At 41.9% G+C, this 24,158-nt stretch overlaps 1 protein-coding gene across 1 annotated transcript; it reads left to right on the forward strand.

The window, feature by feature from the left end:
• Positions 1 to 928: 928 nt before the first annotated feature.
• LOC108544522 (protein NDRG3-like) lies at positions 929 to 22,435 on the forward strand (the record flags this gene model as incomplete). Its single annotated transcript, XM_017895694.1, has 4 exons — positions 929 to 992; positions 1,094 to 1,197; positions 21,118 to 21,226; positions 22,315 to 22,435. Coding segments are annotated over exons 2-4 (305 nt in total), but the record flags the coding sequence as incomplete, so codon positions are not given.
• Positions 22,436 to 24,158: the final 1,723 nt, after the last annotated feature.

The following is a 24,158-nucleotide window of genomic DNA, read 5'->3' on the forward strand; positions in this document are numbered from 1 at the left end:
TGGTGAAACCCTGTCTCTACTAAAAAATACAGAAAAAAAACTAGCTAGGCATGGTGGTGTGTGCCTGTAGTCCCAGCTACTCCGGAGGCTGAGGCAGAATGGCGTGAACCCGGGAAGCGGAGTTTGCAGTGAGCCGGAATGGCGCCACTGCACTCCAGCCTGAGCCATAGAGCAAGACTCCATCTCAAAAAAAAAAAGAAAAGAAAAGAAAATGTGGCATATATACACAATGGAATATTATTCAGCCATTAAAAATGAATGACATCTTGTCATTTGCGGCAACGTGGATGAACCTGGAAGACACTATGTTAAGTGAAAATAAGCCAGGCACAGAAAGAAAAATACTATATGATTGCACTCATATGCGGAATCGAAAAAGTTGTTCTTATAGAAGTGGAGAGTAGAATAGTGGTTACCAGAGGATGGGGAAGGTGGAACAAAGGGAAAAAGGTGAGAAACTGGTCAATAAGTGTAAAACTATAGTTAGATAGGAAGAACAAGTTCTGGTGGTCTATTGCACAGTAACATGACCAGAGTTGAATACAGTGTATATTTCAAAATAGCTAGAAAAGAGTTGTTTGGATATCCTTTGATCACAGGATGATAAGAGAAATGCAGATTAAAACAACACTATGAGGGAGGCTGTGGCAGGCGGATCACCAGGAGGGGCGAGGTTCACCGGTCTCTTGCGGTGGAGGCCGACGAAGTCGCTCTGGCGTTCTCGGACAAGGTTCCTGGGTCCCGCGTACGAGGAGGGGCCAAGGAAGTTCGCGCCATGCGCCTGCCGGGAGCGGCTTTTATGTCCTAGGCCCAGGAGTGGGCGGGCAGTGGGCGGAACATAGGCGGGTCGGGGGCGGGGCGGTAGGCAAGGCTAGGCGGGTTCCGGTTTTTCTCCATCGGAGGTCGGGTTGCGCCTGCGCAGTCAACCCGTGTCTTTCCCGGGTGCAGGAAAGTTGACGGTTAAGAGCCCAGAACTGCGCCATCTTGCCTCCGTGCGTCCAAAGAAGGGTCACTCAGAGGCGGTGGTAAAATCTTGGCTTCCCTCTTCATCCAGGCTGACCCTGTCCCTTGTTCCTCTCTCTCACTCCTCCAGGTGGCTGTTTGAGGGCCTAAGCAGGGAGAATGCTGAGGAACTGCAGTTGTTACCTGGGAACCCTGGAGGGGCCTTCCTCATCCGGGAGAGCCAGACCAGGAGAGGTGGGTAAGCTCAGCGCTAGCCCGGGCCCTCCCTGTGTGGAGGTCTCAGAAAGGAGCCCTGGCCGGGTGCGGTGGCTCAAGCCTGTAATCCCAGCACTTTGGGAGGCCAAGGTGGGCGGATTGCGAGGTCAGGAGATCAAGACCATCCTGGCCAACACGGTGAAACCCCGTCTCTACCGAAAATACAAAAAATTAGCCGGCAGTGGTGGCGGGCGCCTGTAGTCCCACTGCTCGGGAGGCTGAGGCAGGAGAATGGTGGAAACCCGGGAGGCAGAGCTTGCAGTGAGTGGAGATCTGGCCACTGCACTCCAGCCTGGGCGACAGAGCGAGACTCTGTCTCAAAAAAAAAAAAAAAAAGAGATTCGAGTATTATCGAAGCTAGCTGATTGGAGGACAGCTGTACTAGTTATACTAAAAGAATAGGAACCTCATCAGTAGATGGAGATATAGAGAAACAGACAACGTCTACAAAATGTCAGTATCAAGCAGCGGCTTCAAAACCAAAATGGTGATTTGATGTGAAGTGGTATAATAATTGGCGAATGAGGCAGATGATAAGAAATGTGGATCCGATAATAACATGAAGTCCGTGGAAGCCGGTAGCAATAAAAAATGTTGAGCCATAAATGCCGTCAGAGATAGTAAAGGGTGCTTCATAGTATTCTGAGGCTTGTAGTAGGGTGAAGTAGATGCCTAATAAGATTGTAGTGAGTAGGGCTTGGATTATTTGTTTCGGTTGCTTTCTATTAAGCTGTGGTGGGCTCAAGTGATTGTAACTCCTGATGCAAGTAGTACAGAGGTATTTAGAAGAGGTACTTCTAGGGGGTTTAGGGGGGTAATACCTGTTGGTGGCCAGTGTCCCCCTAAGTGTGGGCTGGGGGCAAGGCTTGAGTGATAGAATGCTCAGAAGAAGCCGGCAAAGAAAAAAATTTCTGAGACGATGAATAAAACTATTCCGTAACAAAGGCCTTTTTGGACTGGTGTTGTATGGTGGCCTTGATAAGTACTTTCTCGGATAATATCACGCCACCATTGATATATTGTCAATATATTGGTTAATAATCCTAGTGCTAGTAGAGTAGTGGTATAAAAGTGAAATCATATAATTAAGCCGGATGTTTAAGGAGGGCTGAGAGGGCTCCTGTTAGTGGCCATGGACTAGGTTTAACTATGTGGTAAGGGTGGCTTTGGTGAGTCATCAAGTATTATCATGCAAGTAAAGGCTTACCAAGAATGTGAAAACGTAGGCTTGAATTAGGGCAACTGCAATTTCTAGAATTGTTAATAATACTAGGAGTACTAAAATCAGTGAGGTTGCAGGGAGATTAATGGTCTCCCTGCACTGATAATGCTAGTGCAGCATTTCCAATCAGGTGTATGAGTAGATGACCTGCTGTGATATTGGCGGTCAGGCGTACAGCTAAGGCCACTGGTTGAATAAATAAGCTGATAGTTTCAATGACTACTAGCATGGGAATGAGGGGTGTGGGTGTGCCCTGTGGTAGAAAGTGAGCTAAGGAGCTTTTAGTTTTAAAGCGAAGCGCCATAATGACCGCACCAGCTCATAGAGGGATTGCTATAGCTAGATTTATAGATAGCTGGGCGGTAGGCGTAAATGAGTGGGGTAGGAGCCCGGGGAGGTTGGTCATGGTAATAAAAATGATTAGAGATATAAGTATTAGGGATCAGGTTTGTCCTTTGGTATTGTGGATTATTATTATTTGTTTTAGAATTAGTTGAGTTAGGTTTTGTTGAATGGTAACTAGCCGGTTGTTAATGAGATATTTGGAGGTTGGAAATAGTAATATGGGAAATAGAGTGATGGGTACTACAGCAGGCAAGCCTAGAATTGTTGGAGTTATAAATGAGGTAAATAAATTTTCGTTCATTTTAGTTGTCAAGAGTTGTTGTGGGTTTGTGTGTTAGGAGATTTTTGTGATGGGGGTAAATAGTAATTTGTGTTCAGTAGCTTTAATTGTATAATAAGATATAGTGTGGGGAGCATGGTTGTGATGGTAATAAACCATGTAGATGTGTTTAGCTGAGGCATTTCACTGTAGAGAAGAGTATTTTCTCAATCTTTAACTTAAAAGGTTAATGCTGCAGTAGCTGTACAGTGGGTCTGTAGATGTTTTGAGGTGGGGGAAGAAGTAAGGTGAATTTTATACCTATAGGGTAAATACAGGTCCTATTTCAAAAATTTTTAGTGGGATTAATTCTGCGACGATTGGTATAAAGCTATGGTTAGCACCGCAAATTTCTGAGCATTGTCCATAGTAGACGCCTGGTCGTATGGCAGTGAATGTGGTTTGGTTTAAGCGTCCGGGGACTGCATCTGTTTTTAGGCCTAGTGTGGGGATAGTTCATGAGTGCAGGACGTCCTGAGACGTAATTATTATACGGACAGGGGCTTGGATTGGGAGGACTACTCGGTTGTCAACTTCTAGAAGTCGAAGGTCCCCTGGGTTTAAGACTAATGGGGGGAGTATGTAAGAATTAAAGATTAAGCCCCCGTAATCTGTATGTTCATAGGTTCAGTATCACGGATGTCCAATTGATTTAATAGTGAAGGATGGGTTGTTAATCTCGTCTGTTAAGTAGAGAATGCGTAGGGATGGGAGAGCAATTAGGACTAGAATAATTGCGGGTAAGATGGTTCAAATAGTCTCTGTCTCTTGAGCATCTGTGGTACTGGTGTTGGTTAGTTTTGTTGCGAGTACTGATGATAAAACATACAAGACTAGAAAGCTAATTAGGGATACGATTATAAAGGCATGGTCGTGGAAGGCTATTAGTTCTTCTATGATAGGGGATGTGGCATCTTGTAGCCCTAGTTGAACTGGGTGGGCCATATAAGATATATAGGATATGTCCTATAATTTAGCTTTGACAAAGCTATGAAATGATTTTTCTAATACCTCATTGAAAAAGTTATAGGGATTATAGAATTGGCTTGAAACCAGTCTCAGAAGGTTCGATTCCTTCCTTTTTTATTTGGTTTTGATGAAAGTTGGTTCATCAAATGTATGATATGGTGGGGGGGAGCCACGTAATCATTCTAGGTTAGAAGTGGGTTGCTCGATTAATAGGACTTTACATTTTGAGGCGAAGACTTCTCAAATTATATATACTATTAATAGTATTGCCACTAAGGAGATAAAGGAGCCTGTAGATGATACAATATTTCATGTGGTGTAGGCGTCAGGATAGTCGGAATAGCGTTGAGGTATCCTGGACAAACCGAGAAAGTGTTGTGGAAAGAAAGTTAAATTTACGCCCATAAATATAATCGTAAAGTGGGCTTTTGCACAAACCTGATCCAGAGTATAGCCTGAGAATAGGGGAAATCAGTGAATAAATCCCCCTATAATAGCGAAGACAGCCCCTATCGACAAGACGTAGTGAAAATGGGCTACGACATAATATGTGTCGTGTAATACAATGTCTAGTGATGAGTTTGCTAGTACGATACCGGTTAAACCTCCTACGGTAAAAAGGAAAATAAAGCCTAGGGCTCAAGAGTATTGCGGGGGATCATTTGATATTACCTCCGTGAAGTGTAGCAAGAGTGAGGACCAGCAAAGACTTTAACCCAGTTGGATGTGCCAATAATATAGTCGGCAGAGAAAATAGGCCTCTGTATCCACGTCCTATGCCAAACATCAAATAGTGGGAGCTCATACGATAAAGGCCTAAAAACTCCATAATACATAGCTCAGACTATGCTATATACCCGAATGGTGCTTTTTGTTTTTTTTTTTTTTTTTTTGAGAAGGAGTCTCGCTCTGTCACCCTAGGCTGGAGACAGTGGCCAGAATCTCAGCTCACACAAACTTCCGCCTCCGGGTTTACGCCATCTCGCTGCCCAGCTCCCGAGTACTGGGACTACAGGCGCCCGCCACTCGACCGGCTAGTTTTTTGTATTTTTTTTAGTAGAGACGGTTCACGTGTTAACCAGATGGTCTCGATCTCCTGACCTCGTGAGCCGCCCGCCTCGGCCTCCAAAAGTGCTGGGATTACAGGCCTTGAGCCACGCGCCGCCGACTTTTTTCCAGAGTAATATGTTACAATATGAGAAATTATCCCAAAGCCAGGTAAAATAAGAATATAGACTTCAGGGTGGCCGAAGAATCAGAATAAGTGTTGGTACAAGATAGGATCTCCTCCTCCGGCAGGATCAAAGAAGGTGGTGTTGACATTGCGGTCTGTTAGTAGTATTGTGATGCCGGCAGCTAATACGGGTAGGGATAGTAATAATAGGACTGCTGTAATTAGAACTGATCAAACAAATAAGGGGGTTTGATATTGAGATATTGTAGGAGGTTTTATATTAATAATAGTTGTGATGAAGTTAATAGCCCCTAAGATAGAAGAAACACCTGCTAGGTGAAGTGAGAAGATAGTTAAGTCTACAGAGGCTCCTGGGTGAGAGAAGTTTCCTGCTAGAGGTGGGTAGACTGTTCAACCTGTTCCGGCACCGGCTTCTACTATGGCCGATGCGAGAAGTAGGAAGGAAGGTGGAAGAAGTCAGAAGCTCATATTGTTTAAACAGGGGAATGCTATATCAGGAGCGCCAACTATTAGGGGTACTAGTCAGTTTCCGAAACCTCCAATTATGATGGGTATAGCTATAAAGAAAATTATAACAAATGCATGGGCCGTAACAATAACATTATAAATGTGGTCATTGCCTAATAGGTTACCGGGTTGATCCAGTTCGGCTCGAATTAGAAGGCTTATGGCCTTGCCTATGATTCCAGCTCACGCGCCGAATAATAAGTATAAGGTTCCAATATCTTTATGGTTTGTAGAGAATAAGCAGCGGTTGATGAGCATAGGTGAGAAAGAGGTAAAATGGCTGAGTAGGCATTAGGCTGTAAACCTAAGGACAGAGGTTTAGCCCTCTTTTTACCAGCCCCGAGGTGATTTTCATGTTGAATTGCAAATTCAAAGGAGCAGCTTAATACTTCTGCCGGGGCTTCTCCCGCCTTTTTTTCCCGTGGCGGGAGAAGTAGATCAAAGCCAGTTGATTAGGGTGTTTAGCTGTTAACTAAGTTTTTGTGGGTTTGAGTCCCATTGATCTAGTAAGGGCTTAGCTTAATTAAAGTGATTGATTTGCGTTCAGTTGATGCAGAGTAGAACTTTGCAGTCCTTAATATGTTTCAGAAACTAAGTATGGTTTAACTTACTAAGAGCTTTGAAGGTTCTCGGTCTTATTTAACCTAAATTTCTAGGAGATAGCTAGGGCTGTTGGAGATATTGGTAAGAGGAAAGTAGTAAGGATAATGAGCGGGGGAATGAGGAGTGTAGGTTTTGTATTTTCGAACTGTCATTTTATTTTTGTGTTATTGGATGTGGGAAGTAGTGTTATGGAGGTGATATAAATTAGGCGTATGTAGAAATGTAAGTTAAGCAAGGTTATAGTAATTATGATAGTGGGAATAATAAAACTATTATTTTTTGTAAGTTCTTGAATAGTAATTCATTTGGGTAGGAAGCCAGTTAGTGGGGGTAGACCTCCTATGGATAGAAGAGTGGATGATATCAGTGGTATTAATCAGGTTAATTTGTTTCAGGTGCTGGATAGTATTAAGGTTGTAGTGTTTGAATTTAGGTTTAGGGCTAGAAATGCAGTGGTTGTTAGAATAATGTATGTGGACAGGTAAAAGATTGTAACATTTGGGTTATATGTTAGTGTTATCATTATTCAGCCTATATGTGTGATTGAGGAGTATGCTGGAATTTTACGTAGTTGTGTCTGGTTGAGGCCTCCTCAGCTACCCACCATGATGGATAGAGTTGAGAGGGTTAGGAGAATATTTGTATTAATTGATGGATGAATTTTATATATAATTGAGATAGGAGCTAGTTTTTGTCATGTGAGGAGAAGCAAGCCGGGGATTAAGGGTGTTCCTTGGGTAACTTCTGGGATTCAAAAGTGGAAGGGGGCTATTCCTAATTTTGTGGTAAGGGCTATTGTTATAATTAAGGATGAGAGTTGGTTGGGGTTATTTATTATGGTTCATTGTCCGGAGAACAAATTGTTAGAGATAATTGCTATTATGAGAATTATAGACGTGGTGGATTGTATGAGGAAATATTTAGTGGCAGCTTCTGTGGAACGAGAGTTTGCTTTTTTAATTAGGATTGGAGTGAAAGCTAATATGTTTATTTCTAGGCCCGCTCAGGTGAGGAATCAGTGTGAGCTCAGTGACGTGATGAGAGTGCCTGTGATTATTGTAGAGTAAATAACGAGTTGAGCTAATGGGTTAATTAGTACGGGAAGGGTATAACCAACATTTTCGGGGTATGGGCCCGATAGCTTATTTAGCTGACCTTACTTTAGAATGGGGTGTGATAGGTAGCACGGAGGAATTTGAATTCTCGGGAGTAGGTTCGATGCCTATGATTCTAGAAATAAGAGGATTAAATACCTCTATTGTTTACTCTATCAAAGTAACTCTTTTGTCAGACATATTTCTAGTTCTGAGGGGGAATGCCAGAGGTTGTAATGGGTGTTGAGATATATCATATGAGGAGTGCTAGCGTAAGGGGGAGAAAATTTTTTCATAGCAGGTGTATGAGTTGATCATAGCGGAATCGGGGATAGGTTGCTCGAATTCATAAGAATAAGGAGGTCAAGAGGAGTGTTTTGATAATAAAGCATGTTGTGAATAACTCTGGTGAATGGATGGGGTATAATGTCCCTAGGAAAATTATAGTTGTTAGGGCATTTATTATAATAATATTTATGTATTCGACTATAAAGAAAAGGGCGAATGGACCTGCAGCGTACTCAATGTTAAAGCCTGAGACTAGTTCTGATTCACCTTCTGTGAGGTCAAAGGGAGCTCGGTTGGTTTCTGCTAGTGTGGAAATAAATCATATTATGGCTAAGGGTCATGATGGTAGGAGGAGTCAGAGGTGTTCTTGTGTTGTGATGAGTGCATGGAGGTTGAATGAGCCACTTATTAATAAGACTGACAACAGAATAATGGCAAGGGTTACTTCATATGAAATAGTTTGGGCGACTGCTCATAGTGCTCCGATTAGTGCATAGTTTGAATTAGATGCTCACCCTGATCATAAGATGGAATAGACAGCTAGACTAGATGTAGCTAGAATAAATAAAAGTCCTAGGTTGAGGTTAATTAGGGAGTTAGGTATGGGAAGGGGTGTTCATAGTAGAAGTGCAATGGAAAAGGCTAGGGCTGGTGCGATAACATAGAGAGTGGTGGTGGAGGTTGAAGGTTTTAAGGGTTCTTTGGTAAAGAGTTTTATTGCATCGGCAAAGGGCTGTAGTAGTCCATAAGGGCCCACAATGTTGGGTCCTTTACGTAGTTGTATATAGCCTAGTAGTTTTCGTTCAGTGAGTGTAAGAAATGCTATGGCAGCTATAATAGGTAAAATGGTAAGTAGGAGGTTTGTTGTGAACATAGTGTTAAGAAGAGGAATTGAACCTCTGGTTGTAAAGTTTTAAATTTTATGCAATTGCCGGGCTCTGCCATCTTAACAAGCCCTGTTCTTGGGCCATGTATATAATTTTTTGTTAAATTGAGACTAGGTCATTTATGGGAGGAGGGCACTTTGTGAAGTGGGCCCTATTTCTCTTGTCCTTTCGTACAGGGAGGAATATAGAATAGATAGAAACCGACCTGGATTGCTCCGGTCTGAACTCAGATCACGTAGGACTTTAATCGTTGAACAAACGAACCCTTGATAGCTGCTGCACCATTAGGATGTCCTGATCCAACACCGAGGTCGTAAACCCTATTGTCAATATGAACTCTGGAATAGGATTGCACTGTTATCCCTAGGGTAACTTGTTCCGTTGGTCGAGTTATTGGATCAATTATAGGTACTGGTTTGCTTTGACTTGTGTAGTCTTGGCATAGACTATTCGGAGGTTTAACTATGCTCCGAGGTCACCCCAACCAAAATTTTTAATGCAGGGATAGAATAGGTTAAATCCGTAGATTTATGTGGGTTTTGGCTGCATTAGTAAATTAAAGCTCCATAGGGTCTTCTCGTCTTACTGTTTTATGCCCGCCTCTTCACGGGCAGGTCAATGTCACTGGTTGAAAGTAAGAGACAGTTGAAACCTCGTGTTGCCATTCATGCAAGTCCCTATTTAAAGAACAAGTGATTATGCTACCTTTGCACGGTCAGGGTACCGCGGCCGTTAAACAGATGTCACTGGGCAGGCAGTGCCTCTAATACTAGTGATGCTAGAGGTGATGTTTTTGGTAAACAGGCGGGGTTAGGTTTGCCGAGTTCCTTTTACTTTTTTTAACCTTTCCTTTAGAGCATGCCTGTGTTGGATTAACAGTGTGAGTAATACTGGCTTGTTTATGTTTATTAGTATTAAGCTGTTAAGTATCGGTGAAGTTTTCGATCTGATTTAGGCTTATGCGTAGGAGAAGATGTTCATGTTACTAATGCTAGCATTATTGCTTCTATGATATAATAGATCAATCCAATGTAATGTGAGGAGTTCAGTGATATGTTTGGGATTTTTCAGGTAATTGACATCGAGCTTGAACGCCTTCTTAATTGATGGCTGCTTTTAGGCCAACTATGGGAGTTAGGTTTTTTACTGTCTATATAAGGTTTTTTCCTAGTGTCTAAAGAGCTGTCCCTCTTTAGACTAACAATTAAGCTTACAGGGGGATTGGTAGCTCTGTGGGTAAGCTTAAGGTTGAACTAAGATTCTATCTTGGATAACCAGCTATCACCAGGCTCGGTAGGCTTACCACCTCTACCCAGAAATCTTCCCACTATTTTGCTACATAGACGGGTGCACTCTTTTAGCTGTTTTTGGGTAGCTCGTCTGGTTTCGGGGGATTTGGCTTTAGTTCTCTTTGCGAAATGGTCTCTAGTTAATTCATTATGCAAAAGGTATAGGAGTGAGTCCTTGCTATTTTGTGCTTGGTTAATTTTTTTTTCATCTTTCTCTTGCGGTACTATGTCTATAGCGCCAAAGTAAAACTTTCTATCGCCTATACTTTTATATCTGTGAATGGTTTAATATACACTAATTTGGTAGTAATATTTATTTGATTTTTGGGCTAGTGTTAGCTCAAGGCAATCAAGTGATGTTGATGTCTTCCGGGTGTAAGCTGGATGCTTTGTGTTGAGCTATGCCCTGATTTATCCAAGTGCACCTTCCAGTACACTTACCATGTTACGACTTATCTCCTCTATATAAATGTTGGGGTGTTTAGTTAAGTTAATCCTTAAATATATTTGAGGAGAGCGACGGGCGGTGTGTGCATGCTTCATGGCCTAATTCAATTAAGCACTCTATTCTTAATTTACTGCTAAATCCTCCTTGGACTCTTAGGTTTCATAAGAGTTATCGTGGGGTTTTCTGAGGTAGAAAATGTAGCCCATTTTTTCCCATCTCATAGGCTACACCTTGACCTAACGTTTTTGCGTGGGCGTTTGCGCTTACTTTGCGTCTCTTGTTGAGGTTTGCTGAAGATGGCGGTATATAGGCTGAGCAAGAGATGGTGGGGTGGATCGGGGTTTATCGATTATAGAACAGGCTCCTCTAGGGGATATGAAGCACCGCCAAGTCCTTTGAGTTTTAAGCTGTTGCTTGCAGTGTTCTGGCGAGTAGTTTTGTTATTCTAACTATTGAGGTTTAGGGCTAAGCATAGTGGGGTGTCTAATCCCAGTTTGAGTCTTAGCTATTGTGTATTCAGAATTTTTAAAGCCACTTTCGTAGTTTACTTTACATTGGCTAGGATTTTACAGTTTAGGTAGAGTTTAGCTTTATTGAGTTGGGTTTATCTAAAACACTCTTTACGCCGGTGCCTATTAGCTTGGGTCAATCGTATGCCCGCGGTGGCTGGCACGAAATTGACCAACCCTATAATAGCATAGCTTAGTTAAACTTTCGTTTATTGCTAAATATTAGTCACTGCTGTCTCCCGTGGGGGTGTGGCTGAGCAAAGTGTCTTGAGCTGCGTCGGGCGTGCTTGATACTTACTCCTTTCAATCATGATGATTTGTAGGGTGTCTTCACCGGAGTGGGGATGCTTGCAGGTGTAATCTTGCTAAGAGTTAATAGAAAGGCTAGGACCAAACCTATTTGTTTATGGGGTGTGTGAGCCCATCTAGGCATTTTCAGTGTCTTGCTTTGGATATATTAAGCTACATAAACGGGATGATAGGTGTTATGGATGTCATCTTTGGGGCTGTGGTGATGGGGCGTGGGTTTGGTAGTGGGTGGGTATGGGGTCGTGAGAGTGTCAAGAGTGGTTAGTGAATTAAATTTTTATTAGTTGAGGGAATGGCAGTTGGAGTTGTGCATACCTAAAAGATGAAAATGTAAGCTCCGGCCAGGTGACAGGCTTTTGTTTTTGGGGTTTGGCAAAGGCAAATTTATGTGGGAAGGGTCGGAGATGGGGGAGGGGGGGTTTGAGTGAAGTTTGCTGTGGATTGATTTGACGTAGCGGGAAACGTGTGTATAGTTAGTTATTTGTATGTCCTACAAGCATGAATTAAATAACACCTTGTAACACTTATGGGGGGCTAGAATATTGAACGTAGGTGCGATTAATAATAGCATGGACTAGGAATCAAAGACAGGCGCTGCAGGACTTGTTGTGGTGAGACCAGCATTCTGCAATGGGGTCGCGTGCAGACCAGAGATAAAAGATACCAAATGCATGGAGCGCTCCCGTGACTGGTTAATGGGGTGATAGACCCGTGATCCATCGAGATGTCTTATTTAAGGGGAATGTATGAGTGGTTTTGATGTCATGGCCCTGAGGTAAGAACCAGATGTCCTTTTGATACCACTATAGCTACTACCCCCACGAGTTATGGGCCCGGGGCGAGGAGAGTAACACTCTTGTGCGGGATATTGATTTCACGGAGGATGGTGAACAAGGGACACCTAAGTGAGGAGGGTTTCCGTGTTGATGAGGAGGTATTTGACTGAAATGTGCTATGTCCGGTAAAGAATTGAATGTACTATGTACGTTAATGGAGGTTTAGGTTAGTTGGTATTTCGGTAGGTTATGCTAGGTCTTTGGCTTTCGGGTGGTATGTGTTACAGTTAGTCTTGCCTAACGAAGTCCTTGCTTGGAAGCATGTTCTTGAACAAATTCCTGATAAGTATGTAAAAATATGTTTTATGTACGGTAAAACATTTATAGTACTATATAATATCCATGTTGACTAGCAGTAATGCACGAATTACATAGGGGCACGTAAAATTAAATTAGTACTTAAGTTGCTCTTCAAGGGTTGTACTCCCCAGAATACAGAAAGTAGTTTAAAATAGAATGCCAGTTTTGGGTATTGGTGGTGGAGTTAAGTGCTTTCTTTCTGAATTGCCCTAGGGAGAAGTCTCCGTTTCCGGTTTACAAGACTGGTGTATTAGTTTGTACTACAAGGGCAAGTTCATTTGAGTAGATTGTTTTCGGCTAGGGAGGCCAGTGGTATTAAGATTAGAATTGTGATGAAATATATCATGGATGCTACTTGTCCGATTACAATGAAGGGCTGGTTTACCGGCTGACTTCCAATTCAGGTTAGGGTTAGTAGAATTGTGATTAGGAATCATAGTAGGAATTGGCTGAGTGGGCGGAATGCTATGCTTTGTTGTTTGGATTTGTGGAGTATGGGTATGATTGTTAGGACGAGGATAGATAGAAGGAGTGCTAATACCCCTCCTAACTTGTTAGGGACAGATCGTAAGATTGCATATGCGAATAGGAAATACCACTCTGGTTTGATGTGTAGTGATGTGCTTAGTGGGTTGGCTGGAGTATAGTTGTCTGGGTCGCTTAAAAGGTCAGGTGAGAATAGTACGAGTATTATTAGGATAAGAAGGAGGAGAACTAGGCCTAGAATATCTTTGATTGTGTAGTAGGGGTGGAAGGGGATTTTGTCGGAGTCAGAGGGGACTCCGCAGGGGTTATTTGATCCTGTTTCGTGTAGGAAAAGTAGGTGCAGGGCTGTGAAGGTTGCGATAATAAAGGGTAGGGTAAAGTGAAAGGTAAAGAATCGTGTGAGGGTTGGGTTGTCGATGGAATACCCTCCTCAGACTCATTGAACGAGGTTAGTTCCAATATATGGAACTGCAGATAATAAATTTGTAATTACTGTGGCGCCTCAAAATGATATTTGTCCTCATGGGAGTACGTAGCCCATAAAGGCTGTTGCTATGGTTATGAGTAAGAGTGCAATGCCGATGTTTCAGGTTTCAAGGAGAAGAAATGAGCCATAATATAAGCCTCGGCCTACGTGTAGGAACAGGCAGATAAAGAACATAGAGGCGCCGTTGGCATGGAGATAGCGGATAGTTCAACCATAGTTTACGTCTCGGGTGATATGTGCGATTGAGGAAAAGGCAGAGGAAATATCTGGTGAGTAGTGTGTTGCTAGGAATAGGCCAGTGATAATTTGTAAGATTAAGCAGGTTGCTAGGAGAGAACCGAAATTTCATCATATAGAAATATTGGATGGGGTGGGTAGATCAATAAGGGAGTGGTTAATTATTTTTATGATCAGATTAGATTTACATGCTGGGGTCATTAATGTTTTGTAGTTGAAATACAACGATGGTTTTTCATATCATTGGTCATGGTTGGAGTCCATGTGGAAACGATGGCATATATTTTATTTTTATTAAGCGTATTATTGGTTATGGGATTTGTAGGGTTTTCTTCTAAGCCTTCTCCTATTTATGGAGGTTTAGCATTGATTATTAGTGGTGTGGTTGGTTGTGTAATTATTTTAAATTATGGGGGTACTTATATAGGTTTAATAATGATTTTTAATTTATCTGGGAGGTATGATGGTTGTTTTTGGTTATACTACTGCAATGGCTATTGAAGAGTATCCTGAAGCATGGGGTTCAGGACTTGAGGTCTTGGGAAGTCTTTTGGTAGGGTTAGCGATGGAGGTGGGGTTAGTTTTATGGATTTTAGATTATGATGAGCTGGTGGTAGTAATTAATTTAAATAATATGGGAAGTTGAGTAATTTTTGAGGGGGAGGGGCCAGGATTAATTCGTGAGGATTCTATTGGTGCGGGTGCTTTATATGACTATGGGCGTTGGTTAGTAGTAGTTACTGGTTGAACATTGTTTGTTGGTGTATATATTGTGATTGAAATTACTTGGGGCAATAGATTATGCTATTAGAAATGGAATTAGAATAAGAGGAATAAGGAAAGAAAGGAAATAAAGTTTAATTATACCTTTTTGGGCGGTTGTGGTGATGGAAGTAATAATGTGAGTGTGTGAAATTGTTTTGGGTATTGATTTTTCTAGTCAGATTGAGTCTAGTAAAAGGAAGGCCAGATTTTGACTTATAATTAGATTTTGGTAGGGGATTATTCGATGAACTGTAGTGGGAAAATACCCTAATATGTTAAGAGAATTTGAATATGTGTGATGGGGTGGCTATTTTGAGGTTATTGGTTATAAGGGTTAGATCTAAGGCTATTAGGAAGCCTAGGGTGGTTACGCATAAGGCTAGGAGTTTTAGGTAATAAGGTATTGTTGACTGGGGGAGTGTAGTAGGGGAGATGTTATTGGTAATAAGAAATCCTGCGAGTAGACTGCCAATTGTTAGGCGTTTTATTGGGTTTAATAGAGTTGGATCGTTTTCATTAATGTAAATTGAGGTTGAAAAGCGGGGTTGCCCTGTTAGCGTGAGAATAATAGTCCGAGTGCTGTAAGCGCTTGTTAGGGAAGTGGCGATGAGAGTAATAGATAGGGCTCAGGCGTTGGTATACGACGTTTGCGGTTTCGATAATAAGATCTTTGGAGTAGAAGCCTGGAAGGAATGGCATGCCTGTGAGTGCTAGGTTACCGATAGTTAGGGAAGTTGAGATAAGGGGTATTGTTTTAAATAGTCCTCCCATTTTTCGAATGTCTTGTTCGTTATTTAGGTTGTGGATAATAGATCCGGAGCAAATGAATAGCATAGCCTTGAAGAAGGCATGGGTGCAGATGTGTAGAAATGCTAGATATGGCTGGTTGATGCTGATGGTAACTATTATTAATCCTACTTGAGGTGGAGAAGGCCACGATTTTTTAAATATCATTTTGTGTTAAAGCGCAGATTGCTATAAATATAGTAGTGATGGCTCCTAGGCATAGTGTAAGGCTCTGGATTAGTATGTTATTTTCTATTAGAGGGTGAAAGCGAATGAGTAAAAATGCCCCAGCTACTACTATAGTGCTGGAATGGAGTAGGGCTGAGACTGGGGTTGGGCCTTCTATGGCGGAAGGTAGTCAAGGGTGGAGGCCAAGTTGAGCTGATTTTCCTGTTGCTGCTAAAAGGAGGCCTATTAGTGGCAGAAGATTTGGGTTAGAATTTAGGATAAATATTTGTTGAAAGTCTCATGAGTTATAATGTAAGAGAAATCATGTTATGGCTAGAATAAAGCCGATATCACCAATGCGGTTATACAAGATTGCTTGAATGGCTGCTGTGTTGGCGTCTGTTCGAGCATGTCATCAGCTAATTAGTAGAAAGGATATAATTCCTACACCTTCTCATCCAATGAAGAGTTGGAAGAGGTTGTTGGCGGTGATTAAAATTAGTATAGTGGTAAGGAAAATGAGGAGATACTTAAAGAATTGGTTAATATTTGGGTCTGAATTTATCTATCATAGTGAGAATTCTATAATGCATCAGGTAATAAATAGTGCAATTGGAATAAATATTACGGAGAAATAATCTAGTTTAAAGCTTAGTGTTAGTTCTAGTGACTGGATAGTTGTTCAATGTCTGAGATAATTATGTCTTGATCTAGGAAAATATATAGGGCTGTGGGAAGGAGGCTGATGGTGAAGGTAAATATAATTGTTTTTACATAGTTAGGGTATAGGTGTTTTTTGTTGGGGTTAACAAAGGTAATAATAATTGGGAAGGTTAGGGAAGTTAAGGTTAATATGACAATGGAGGCGTGCATAGTTATTACTTTTATTTGGAGTTGCACCAATGTTTTTGGTTCCTAAGACCAATGGATAACTGCTATCCTTTAAAAGTTGAGAGAGCTGTTTTGTTAAATGCGGGAGCATGGATTAGCAGTCCTTGCAAGCTTTCTCGGTAAATAAGAAGTAGTGGGTTAGCCAGGGTGGTCTTGATCTCCTGACCTCATGATCCGCCCGTCTCGGCCTCCCAAAGTGCTGGGATTACAGGCTTGAGCCACTGCGCCCGGCCATCTTCATTTCTTATGTTCATTTTTCAAGGCTTTGAATATACTTGACTAGGAGGTAGTAGTAATAGAAAATAACAGAAATATTGAGTCACGCATGGTTTCATTTGATAGGGATGGCTATCAGCTCCAGCCTACAGCCTGTGATTTGAGATATATTGATGTCCAATTAGCTTGAGATTATATTCTGTGGCCTACATCAGAGAAACCAAAGCTCTGATGAGGTTCATTATTAGACAGGAAATTAAACTGGAAGCGCTTTGCCTTTTTTGGGATTCTCATTGACGGAGTGAATCTTGTCTTGCCTAATGTAAGACTTTCTGAGATAGATACAGGCTTCATCAACAGAAATTCACTAGGCTAGGATGGTAATTTTTTTTTTATTTTTGAGAAATGTAAAACTTGAGCATGACTAGAGTAAATCTCAGTTAACTTTTCTGTAGTCCCTTTTTTTTTTTTCCACCGAACCACTCTTAGTGCGGCATCTACTCTCAGCAGCTCGGTGCATCCTTTGTCTGCTTTATTCAGTTCCTGAGCTTTTCTGTGGCTACATCTTTAACTTATTGGCTTGGTTAAGATCTTTTAGGAGTAGAGGGTATAAACTCACCCACTATAGCTTACACCAGAAGCAATCCAGGGATGTCTTAGAACTTACAAGTACACACAACTAGCACCAGAAAGTAGAGTAGTGGAAATGCCTACTAAAAGCTCCCAAGTTGATTCCTCTTTTCAAGAGAAGAGCCAAGCTGAAGTTAGAATCTCTTAGTTCCAATTACAAATACCTAGGGAAAGATACTGACCCAGCATGGGCCAGATGCCTCCCTGACTCCAGTAAGCTGTGGCATAAGGTTATGTTCCACAGACATGGTAGCCAAGACCCACCCCTGTAACGTGTGGATGACACAGAAGGGCAGCTCCCAGGAAAGAAGAGATCCTAGGCAGATACACACATAGGTGTCTAGTGAAATTATCTACTGAAATTAATTATAAATTTTCTGAACATGTGTTCAGAAGCTCTGAAACCTCTCACTTGCTACCCAGCAACTTCTTCATATCTTCCGTTTCCTTTTATTTTATTTTATTTTTTGACATGAAGTCTCGCTCTTTTGAGATGAAGGCTAGAGTGCAGTAGCACGATCTCACTGCGCCCTCTGCCTCCCAGGTTCAAGTGATTCTCCAGCCTCAGCCTCCCAAGTAGCTGGGATTATGTGTGTGTGCCACCACAGCCGGCTGATTTTTATATTTTTAGTAAAGACAGGGTTTCATCATATTGTCCAGGCTGATCTCAAAGTCCTGACCTCAAGTGATCCACTCNGTGTGTGAAATTGTTTTGGGTATTGATTTTCTAGTCAGATTGAGTCTAGTAAAAGGAAGGCCAGATTTTGACTTATAATTAGATTTTGGTAGGGGATTATTCGATGAACTGTAGTGGGAAAATACCCTAATATGTTAAGAGAATTTGAATATGTGTGATGGGGTGGCTATTTTGAGGTTATTGGTTATAAGGGTTAGATCTAAGGCTATTAGGAAGCCTAGGGTGGTTACGCATAAGGCTAGGAGTTTTAGGTAATAAGGTATTGTTGACTGGGGAGTGTAGTAGGGGAGATGTTATTGGTAATAAGAAATCCTGCGAGTAGACTGCCAATTGTTAGGCGTTTTATTGGGTTTAATAGAGTTGGATCGTTTTCATTAATGTAAATTGAGGTTGAAAAGCGGGGTTGCCCTGTTAGCGTGAGAATAATAGTCCGAGTGCTGTAAGCGCTTGTTAGGGAAGTGGCGATGAGAGTAATAGATAGGGCTCAGGCGTTGGTATACGACGTTTGCGGTTTCGATAATAAGATCTTTGGAGTAGAAGCCTGGAAGGAATGGCATGCCTGTGAGTGCTAGGTTACCGATAGTTAGGGAAGTTGAGATAAGGGGTATTGTTTTAAATAGTCCTCCCATTTTCGAATGTCTTGTTCGTTATTTAGGTTGTGGATAATAGATCCGGAGCAAATGAATAGCATAGCCTTGAAGAAGGCATGGGTGCAGATGTGTAGAAATGCTAGATATGGCTGGTTGATGCTGATGGTAACTATTATTAATCCTACTTGAGGTGGAGAAGGCCACGATTTTTTAAATATCATTTTGTGTTAAAGCGCAGATTGCTATAAATATAGTAGTGATGGCTCCTAGGCATAGTGTAAGGCTCTGGATTAGTATGTTATTTTCTATTAGAGGGTGAAAGCGAATGAGTAAAATGCCCCAGCTACTACTATAGTGCTGGAATGGAGTAGGGCTGAGACTGGGGTTGGGCCTTCTATGGCGGAAGGTAGTCAAGGGTGGAGGCCAAGTTGAGCTGATTTTCCTGTTGCTGCTAAAAGGAGGCCTATTAGTGGCAGAAGATTTGGGTTAGAATTTAGGATAAATATTTGTTGAAAGTCTCATGAGTTATAATGTAAGAGAAATCATGTTATGGCTAGAATAAAGCCGATATCACCAATGCGGTTATACAAGATTGCTTGAATGGCTGCTGTGTTGGCGTCTGTTCGAGCATGTCATCAGCTAATTAGTAGAAAGGATATAATTCCTACACCTTCTCATCCAATGAAGAGTTGGAAGAGGTTGTTGGCGGTGATTAAAATTAGTATAGTGGTAAGGAAAATGAGGAGATACTTAAAGAATTGGTTAATATTTGGGTCTGAATTTATCTATCATAGTGAGAATTCTATAATGCATCAGGTAATAAATAGTGCAATTGGAATAAATATTACGGAGAAATAATCTAGTTTAAAGCTTAGTGTTAGTTCTAGTGACTGGATAGTTGTTCAATGTCTGAGATAATTATGTCTTGATCTAGGAAAATATATAGGGCTGTGGGAAGGAGGCTGATGGTGAAGGTAAATATAATTGTTTTACATAGTTAGGGTATAGGTGTTTTTTGTTGGGGTTAACAAAGGTAATAATAATTGGGAAGGTTAGGGAAGTTAAGGTTAATATGACAATGGAGGCGTGCATAGTTATTACTTTTATTTGGAGTTGCACCAATGTTTTGGTTCCTAAGACCAATGGATAACTGCTATCCTTTAAAAGTTGAGAGAGCTGTTTTGTTAAATGCGGGAGCATGGATTAGCAGTCCTTGCAAGCTTTCTCGGTAAATAAGAAGTAGTGGGTTAGCCAGGGTGGTCTTGATCTCCTGACCTCATGATCCGCCCGTCTCGGCCTCCCAAAGTGCTGGGATTACAGGCTTGAGCCACTGCGCCCGGCCATCTTCATTTCTTATGTTCATTTTCAAGGCTTTGAATATACTTGACTAGGAGGTAGTAGTAATAGAAAATAACAGAAATATTGAGTCACGCATGGTTTCATTTGATAGGGATGGCTATCAGCTCCAGCCTACAGCCTGTGATTTGAGATATATTGATGTCCAATTAGCTTGAGATTATATTCTGTGGCCTACATCAGAGAAACCAAAGCTCTGATGAGGTTCATTATTAGACAGGAAATTAAACTGGAAGCGCTTTGCCTTTTTTGGGATTCTCATTGACGGAGTGAATCTTGTCTTGCCTAATGTAAGACTTTCTGAGATAGATACAGGCTTCATCAACAGAAATTCACTAGGCTAGGATGGTAATTTTTTTTTTATTTTGAGAAATGTAAAACTTGAGCATGACTAGAGTAAATCTCAGTTAACTTTTCTGTAGTCCCTTTTTTTTTTTCCACCGAACCACTCTTAGTGCGGCATCTACTCTCAGCAGCTCGGTGCATCCTTTGTCTGCTTTATTCAGTTCCTGAGCTTTTCTGTGGCTACATCTTTAACTTATTGGCTTGGTTAAGATCTTTTAGGAGTAGAGGGTATAAACTCACCCACTATAGCTTACACCAGAAGCAATCCAGGGATGTCTTAGAACTTACAAGTACACACAACTAGCACCAGAAAGTAGAGTAGTGGAAATGCCTACTAAAAGCTCCCAAGTTGATTCCTCTTTTCAAGAGAAGAGCCAAGCTGAAGTTAGAATCTCTTAGTTCCAATTACAAATACCTAGGGAAAGATACTGACCCAGCATGGGCCAGATGCCTCCCTGACTCCAGTAAGCTGTGGCATAAGGTTATGTTCCACAGACATGGTAGCCAAGACCCACCCCTGTAACGTGTGGATGACACAGAAGGGCAGCTCCCAGGAAAGAAGAGATCCTAGGCAGATACACACATAGGTGTCTAGTGAAATTATCTACTGAAATTAATTATAAATTTTCTGAACATGTGTTCAGAAGCTCTGAAACCTCTCACTTGCTACCCAGCAACTTCTTCATATCTTCCGTTTCCTTTTATTTTATTTTATTTTTTGACATGAAGTCTCGCTCTTTTGAGATGAAGGCTAGAGTGCAGTAGCACGATCTCACTGCGCCCTCTGCCTCCCAGGTTCAAGTGATTCTCCAGCCTCAGCCTCCCAAGTAGCTGGGATTATGTGTGTGTGCCACCACAGCCGGCTGATTTTATATTTTAGTAAAGACAGGGTTTCATCATATTGTCCAGGCTGATCTCAAAGTCCTGACCTCAAGTGATCCACTCACCTCAGCCTCCCAAAGTGCTGGGATTACAGGCGTGAGCCACTGTGCCCGGCCACGTACAGTTTATTAATGTGTCCTGCCCCAGCTAGTGGGAAATGGCGGTAAAGCAGGTATTGTAAAACTTTGGCAACCTGGGAAGTTCATTCTGCTTTTCCTGCGACCTTATATTATCTTGTTACAGGAACATGACGTAGAAACAATTCATGGTGTGGTCCACGTCACTATAAGAGGCTTACTACCCAAAGGAAACAGACCAGTAATACTAACGTATCATGACATTGGCCTCAACCGTATGTATTTGATTTTATACCTTCCCTTCTTATCATATTTGATCTTTGTATATTAAAAACCAAACAACAATAATATTCTAATAGAGCAGAGGTTTTCCCCTCTCTGTGGTAACCTTCCCTCCTTGTTCCCACATTCGTTAATGGTATAAAGTTCCTGGGAAGTGTGCAGGGGGTATATTTTGGGGATACTGGAACCATATCTCGCCTTCATGTCTGCTAAAGGATTGAAGATTATACAATGAATTGCTTAAGAAAGTAGAACTGAAATCCATGTTTTCAAGCCTGTACTTTGTTTTTTGTTGTTGTTGTTGTTTGTTTGTTTGTTTGTTTGTTTCAGGTTAGAAAATTCAGAGTTGGAACTTAACTTTGTTGTGAGCTCTTCAATGAATTAGTAAAAGAGTTCTTGCTAGAGTCTGTCACCAGTGACTTTAAGTGGTCTTTTCTAGATGGTAGTATAAGATTTTGGCCCCAGCCATGGACACACAGAGTCTGCATACATGTGTTTTCTTTCACGCTGCTCTGGCTTTCAGAAATGCCCTGCATTTGAGGCTACAGTTGAGTGTTAAAGCTTTTGTAGCCGCCTTGGCATGAGAAGTGATCTAAGCAGGTATACAAAGAGGGTAGAAGTGGAAGCAGCAGCCCCTCCCTGCACCCTGGCAATTTTGCCAAGAGGCAAACTCCCATGAGGTGAATGTGAGCAGCTCAGGACATTCACTCCACCTGTGCTCTTGGGACATAATCAGTGTCTGTTTGTGAGATAGAGGAATAATGTCCATGAGAAATGACAGCATTATGGGTGTAAGATTATTTTGTGCTATAATCGGAAGCCACCAAACGTTAACAAAGTAATTTCTAGTTTGCAGACATTATTTAGAATTGAGAATTATTTTCAATATGTATCTCAATATGAGATGTCTTATATTCAGCCTTTAGGGCAGCTTGAATCAGACAGATTGTTCAGACACCTCACTTTGGTGGACTGGTGGTTAAAAAGCAGTGAAAGAAGGTGATGATAGGCATTGACTGAGTGGAGGAAAATTGAGGAGATACGGAGAGCCTGTGACTTATGGGTATTTTTATTCTTATAGATAAATCCTGTTTCAATGCATTCTTTAACTTTGAGGATATGCACGAGATCACCCAGCATTTTGCTGTCTGTCATGTGGATGCCCCAGGCCAGCAGGAAGGTGCACCCTCTTTCCCAACAGGGTAAGGCCACAAAGAGATCATCTGGGAGATAAGCACTCAGAGCAACTGGCTGAGCTCCAATGGGAGAAGTGGTTTGTGCTTCCCTTTGATTTTATTACAGTCTATAGGTTATGCTTATTGACCATCCATCCTCATGTTTTCTCTCCTTGGGCTGAGAGGACTGGTGTTTACAGTTTTTTAGGGGAAACTGTATGTTTTCCCATATCCAGGAATGCCTGTCCATAGCAGGTGCCTGCTTTCCTGTAATCTCAAGGCGTAAGTGCCTGGAACACCTACTTCTCACTGTCTTTGTCTTTCCCTTCCTTATCTATTTGAAAGCGTCATTTTTTAGCCAGACATGGTGACTCACACCTATAATCCCAGCACTTTGGAGCGCCAAGGCAGGAGGATTGCTTGAGCCCCGGAGTTCAAGACCAGCCTGGATAGTGGGCCAGGTGCGGTGGCTCATGCCTGTAATCCCAGCACTTTGGGAGGCCAAGGTGGGCGGATCACGAGGTCAGGAGATCAAGACCATTCTGGCTAACACGGTGAAACCCCATCTCTACTAAAAATACAAAAAACTAGCCGGGCATGGTGGCAGGTGCCTGTAGTTCCAGCTACTCGGGAGGCTGAGGCAGGAGAATGGCCTGGACCCGGGAGGCAGAGCTTGCAGTGAGCCAAGACCGCGCCACTGCACTCCAGCCTGGGCATCGGAGCAAGAGACTCCGTCTCAAAAAAAAAAAACAAGAAAAAAAAAAGACCAGCCTGGATAACATAGGAAGACCTTGTCTCTACAAAAAATTTAAAAATTAGCCAGCCAGGCATGGTGGTGTTCACCTGTGTTCCCATCTGCTTGGGAGGCTGTGGTGGGAGGATCACTTGAGCCCAGAAGATTGAGGCTGCAGTGCCTGGGTGACTGAGCAAGACCCTGTCCCCAGAAACAAAACAAAACAAAACAAAACAAAACTGTCATTTTTGTGTCCTTCCTCGAAACTCCCAACTACCTAGGCCCAAATTCAGGTCCTTCTGAGCTTTCCTGGGAGCATCTCCCCATCCTGATAATGGAAATTTGAGTCTCAATCTGATAATGGAAATTTGACTATCTGTGTAACTATTTATTCTGAGAGGCTGTCCTGGCAGATAGAGGTGTGGGCCGATTGATTGGCTTTGGCACTCTCAGCTTCCTCCTACGTCTGCTTTGCAGGGCAGAGTTACAGGCTCCCTACCTGTTTGTTCCCTGGACGGTGTGCTTATCGAGAAGACCTTAGGAGGAGTGAGCGCACACACTGTGGAATTCTAATTCTTCCCCTCTCCTTTCACTCATCTCCAGAGCTGCCTTTGGCCAGTGACTGCTGGGAAATAGACAATTGCAGACAAATAATAGCTAATACTTAAATAGTACTCAAACCATGTTCCAGACACTGCTTTAGATGCTTTACATTTGTTAACTCATTTACTCCTCATAACCCTATGGGATAAGTTTACTATTATTCCCATTTTATAAGTGAGGAAACTAAGGCCCAGAAAAATTAAGTAACATGGCTAACATTACATAACAAATAAGTGGCAGAACTAAGATTTGAACACAGACAGTCTGGTGCCAGAATCTGTGCTGTTCTGACTCTATAATGCAAATTGGCCAGTGGTCAATTTATATCCAACAAGATTTGGATCCAGTTCCTTTTTTCTATTTTGTGCACAAATGGTTCCACAGCACACCATCCCTTAAGTGTTCAGGCAGAGG

Source organism: Rhinopithecus bieti, unplaced genomic scaffold, assembly GCF_001698545.2.
Source record: "Rhinopithecus bieti isolate Rb0 unplaced genomic scaffold, ASM169854v2 scaffold_27016, whole genome shotgun sequence".
NCBI lineage: Eukaryota > Metazoa > Chordata > Mammalia > Primates > Cercopithecidae > Rhinopithecus > Rhinopithecus bieti.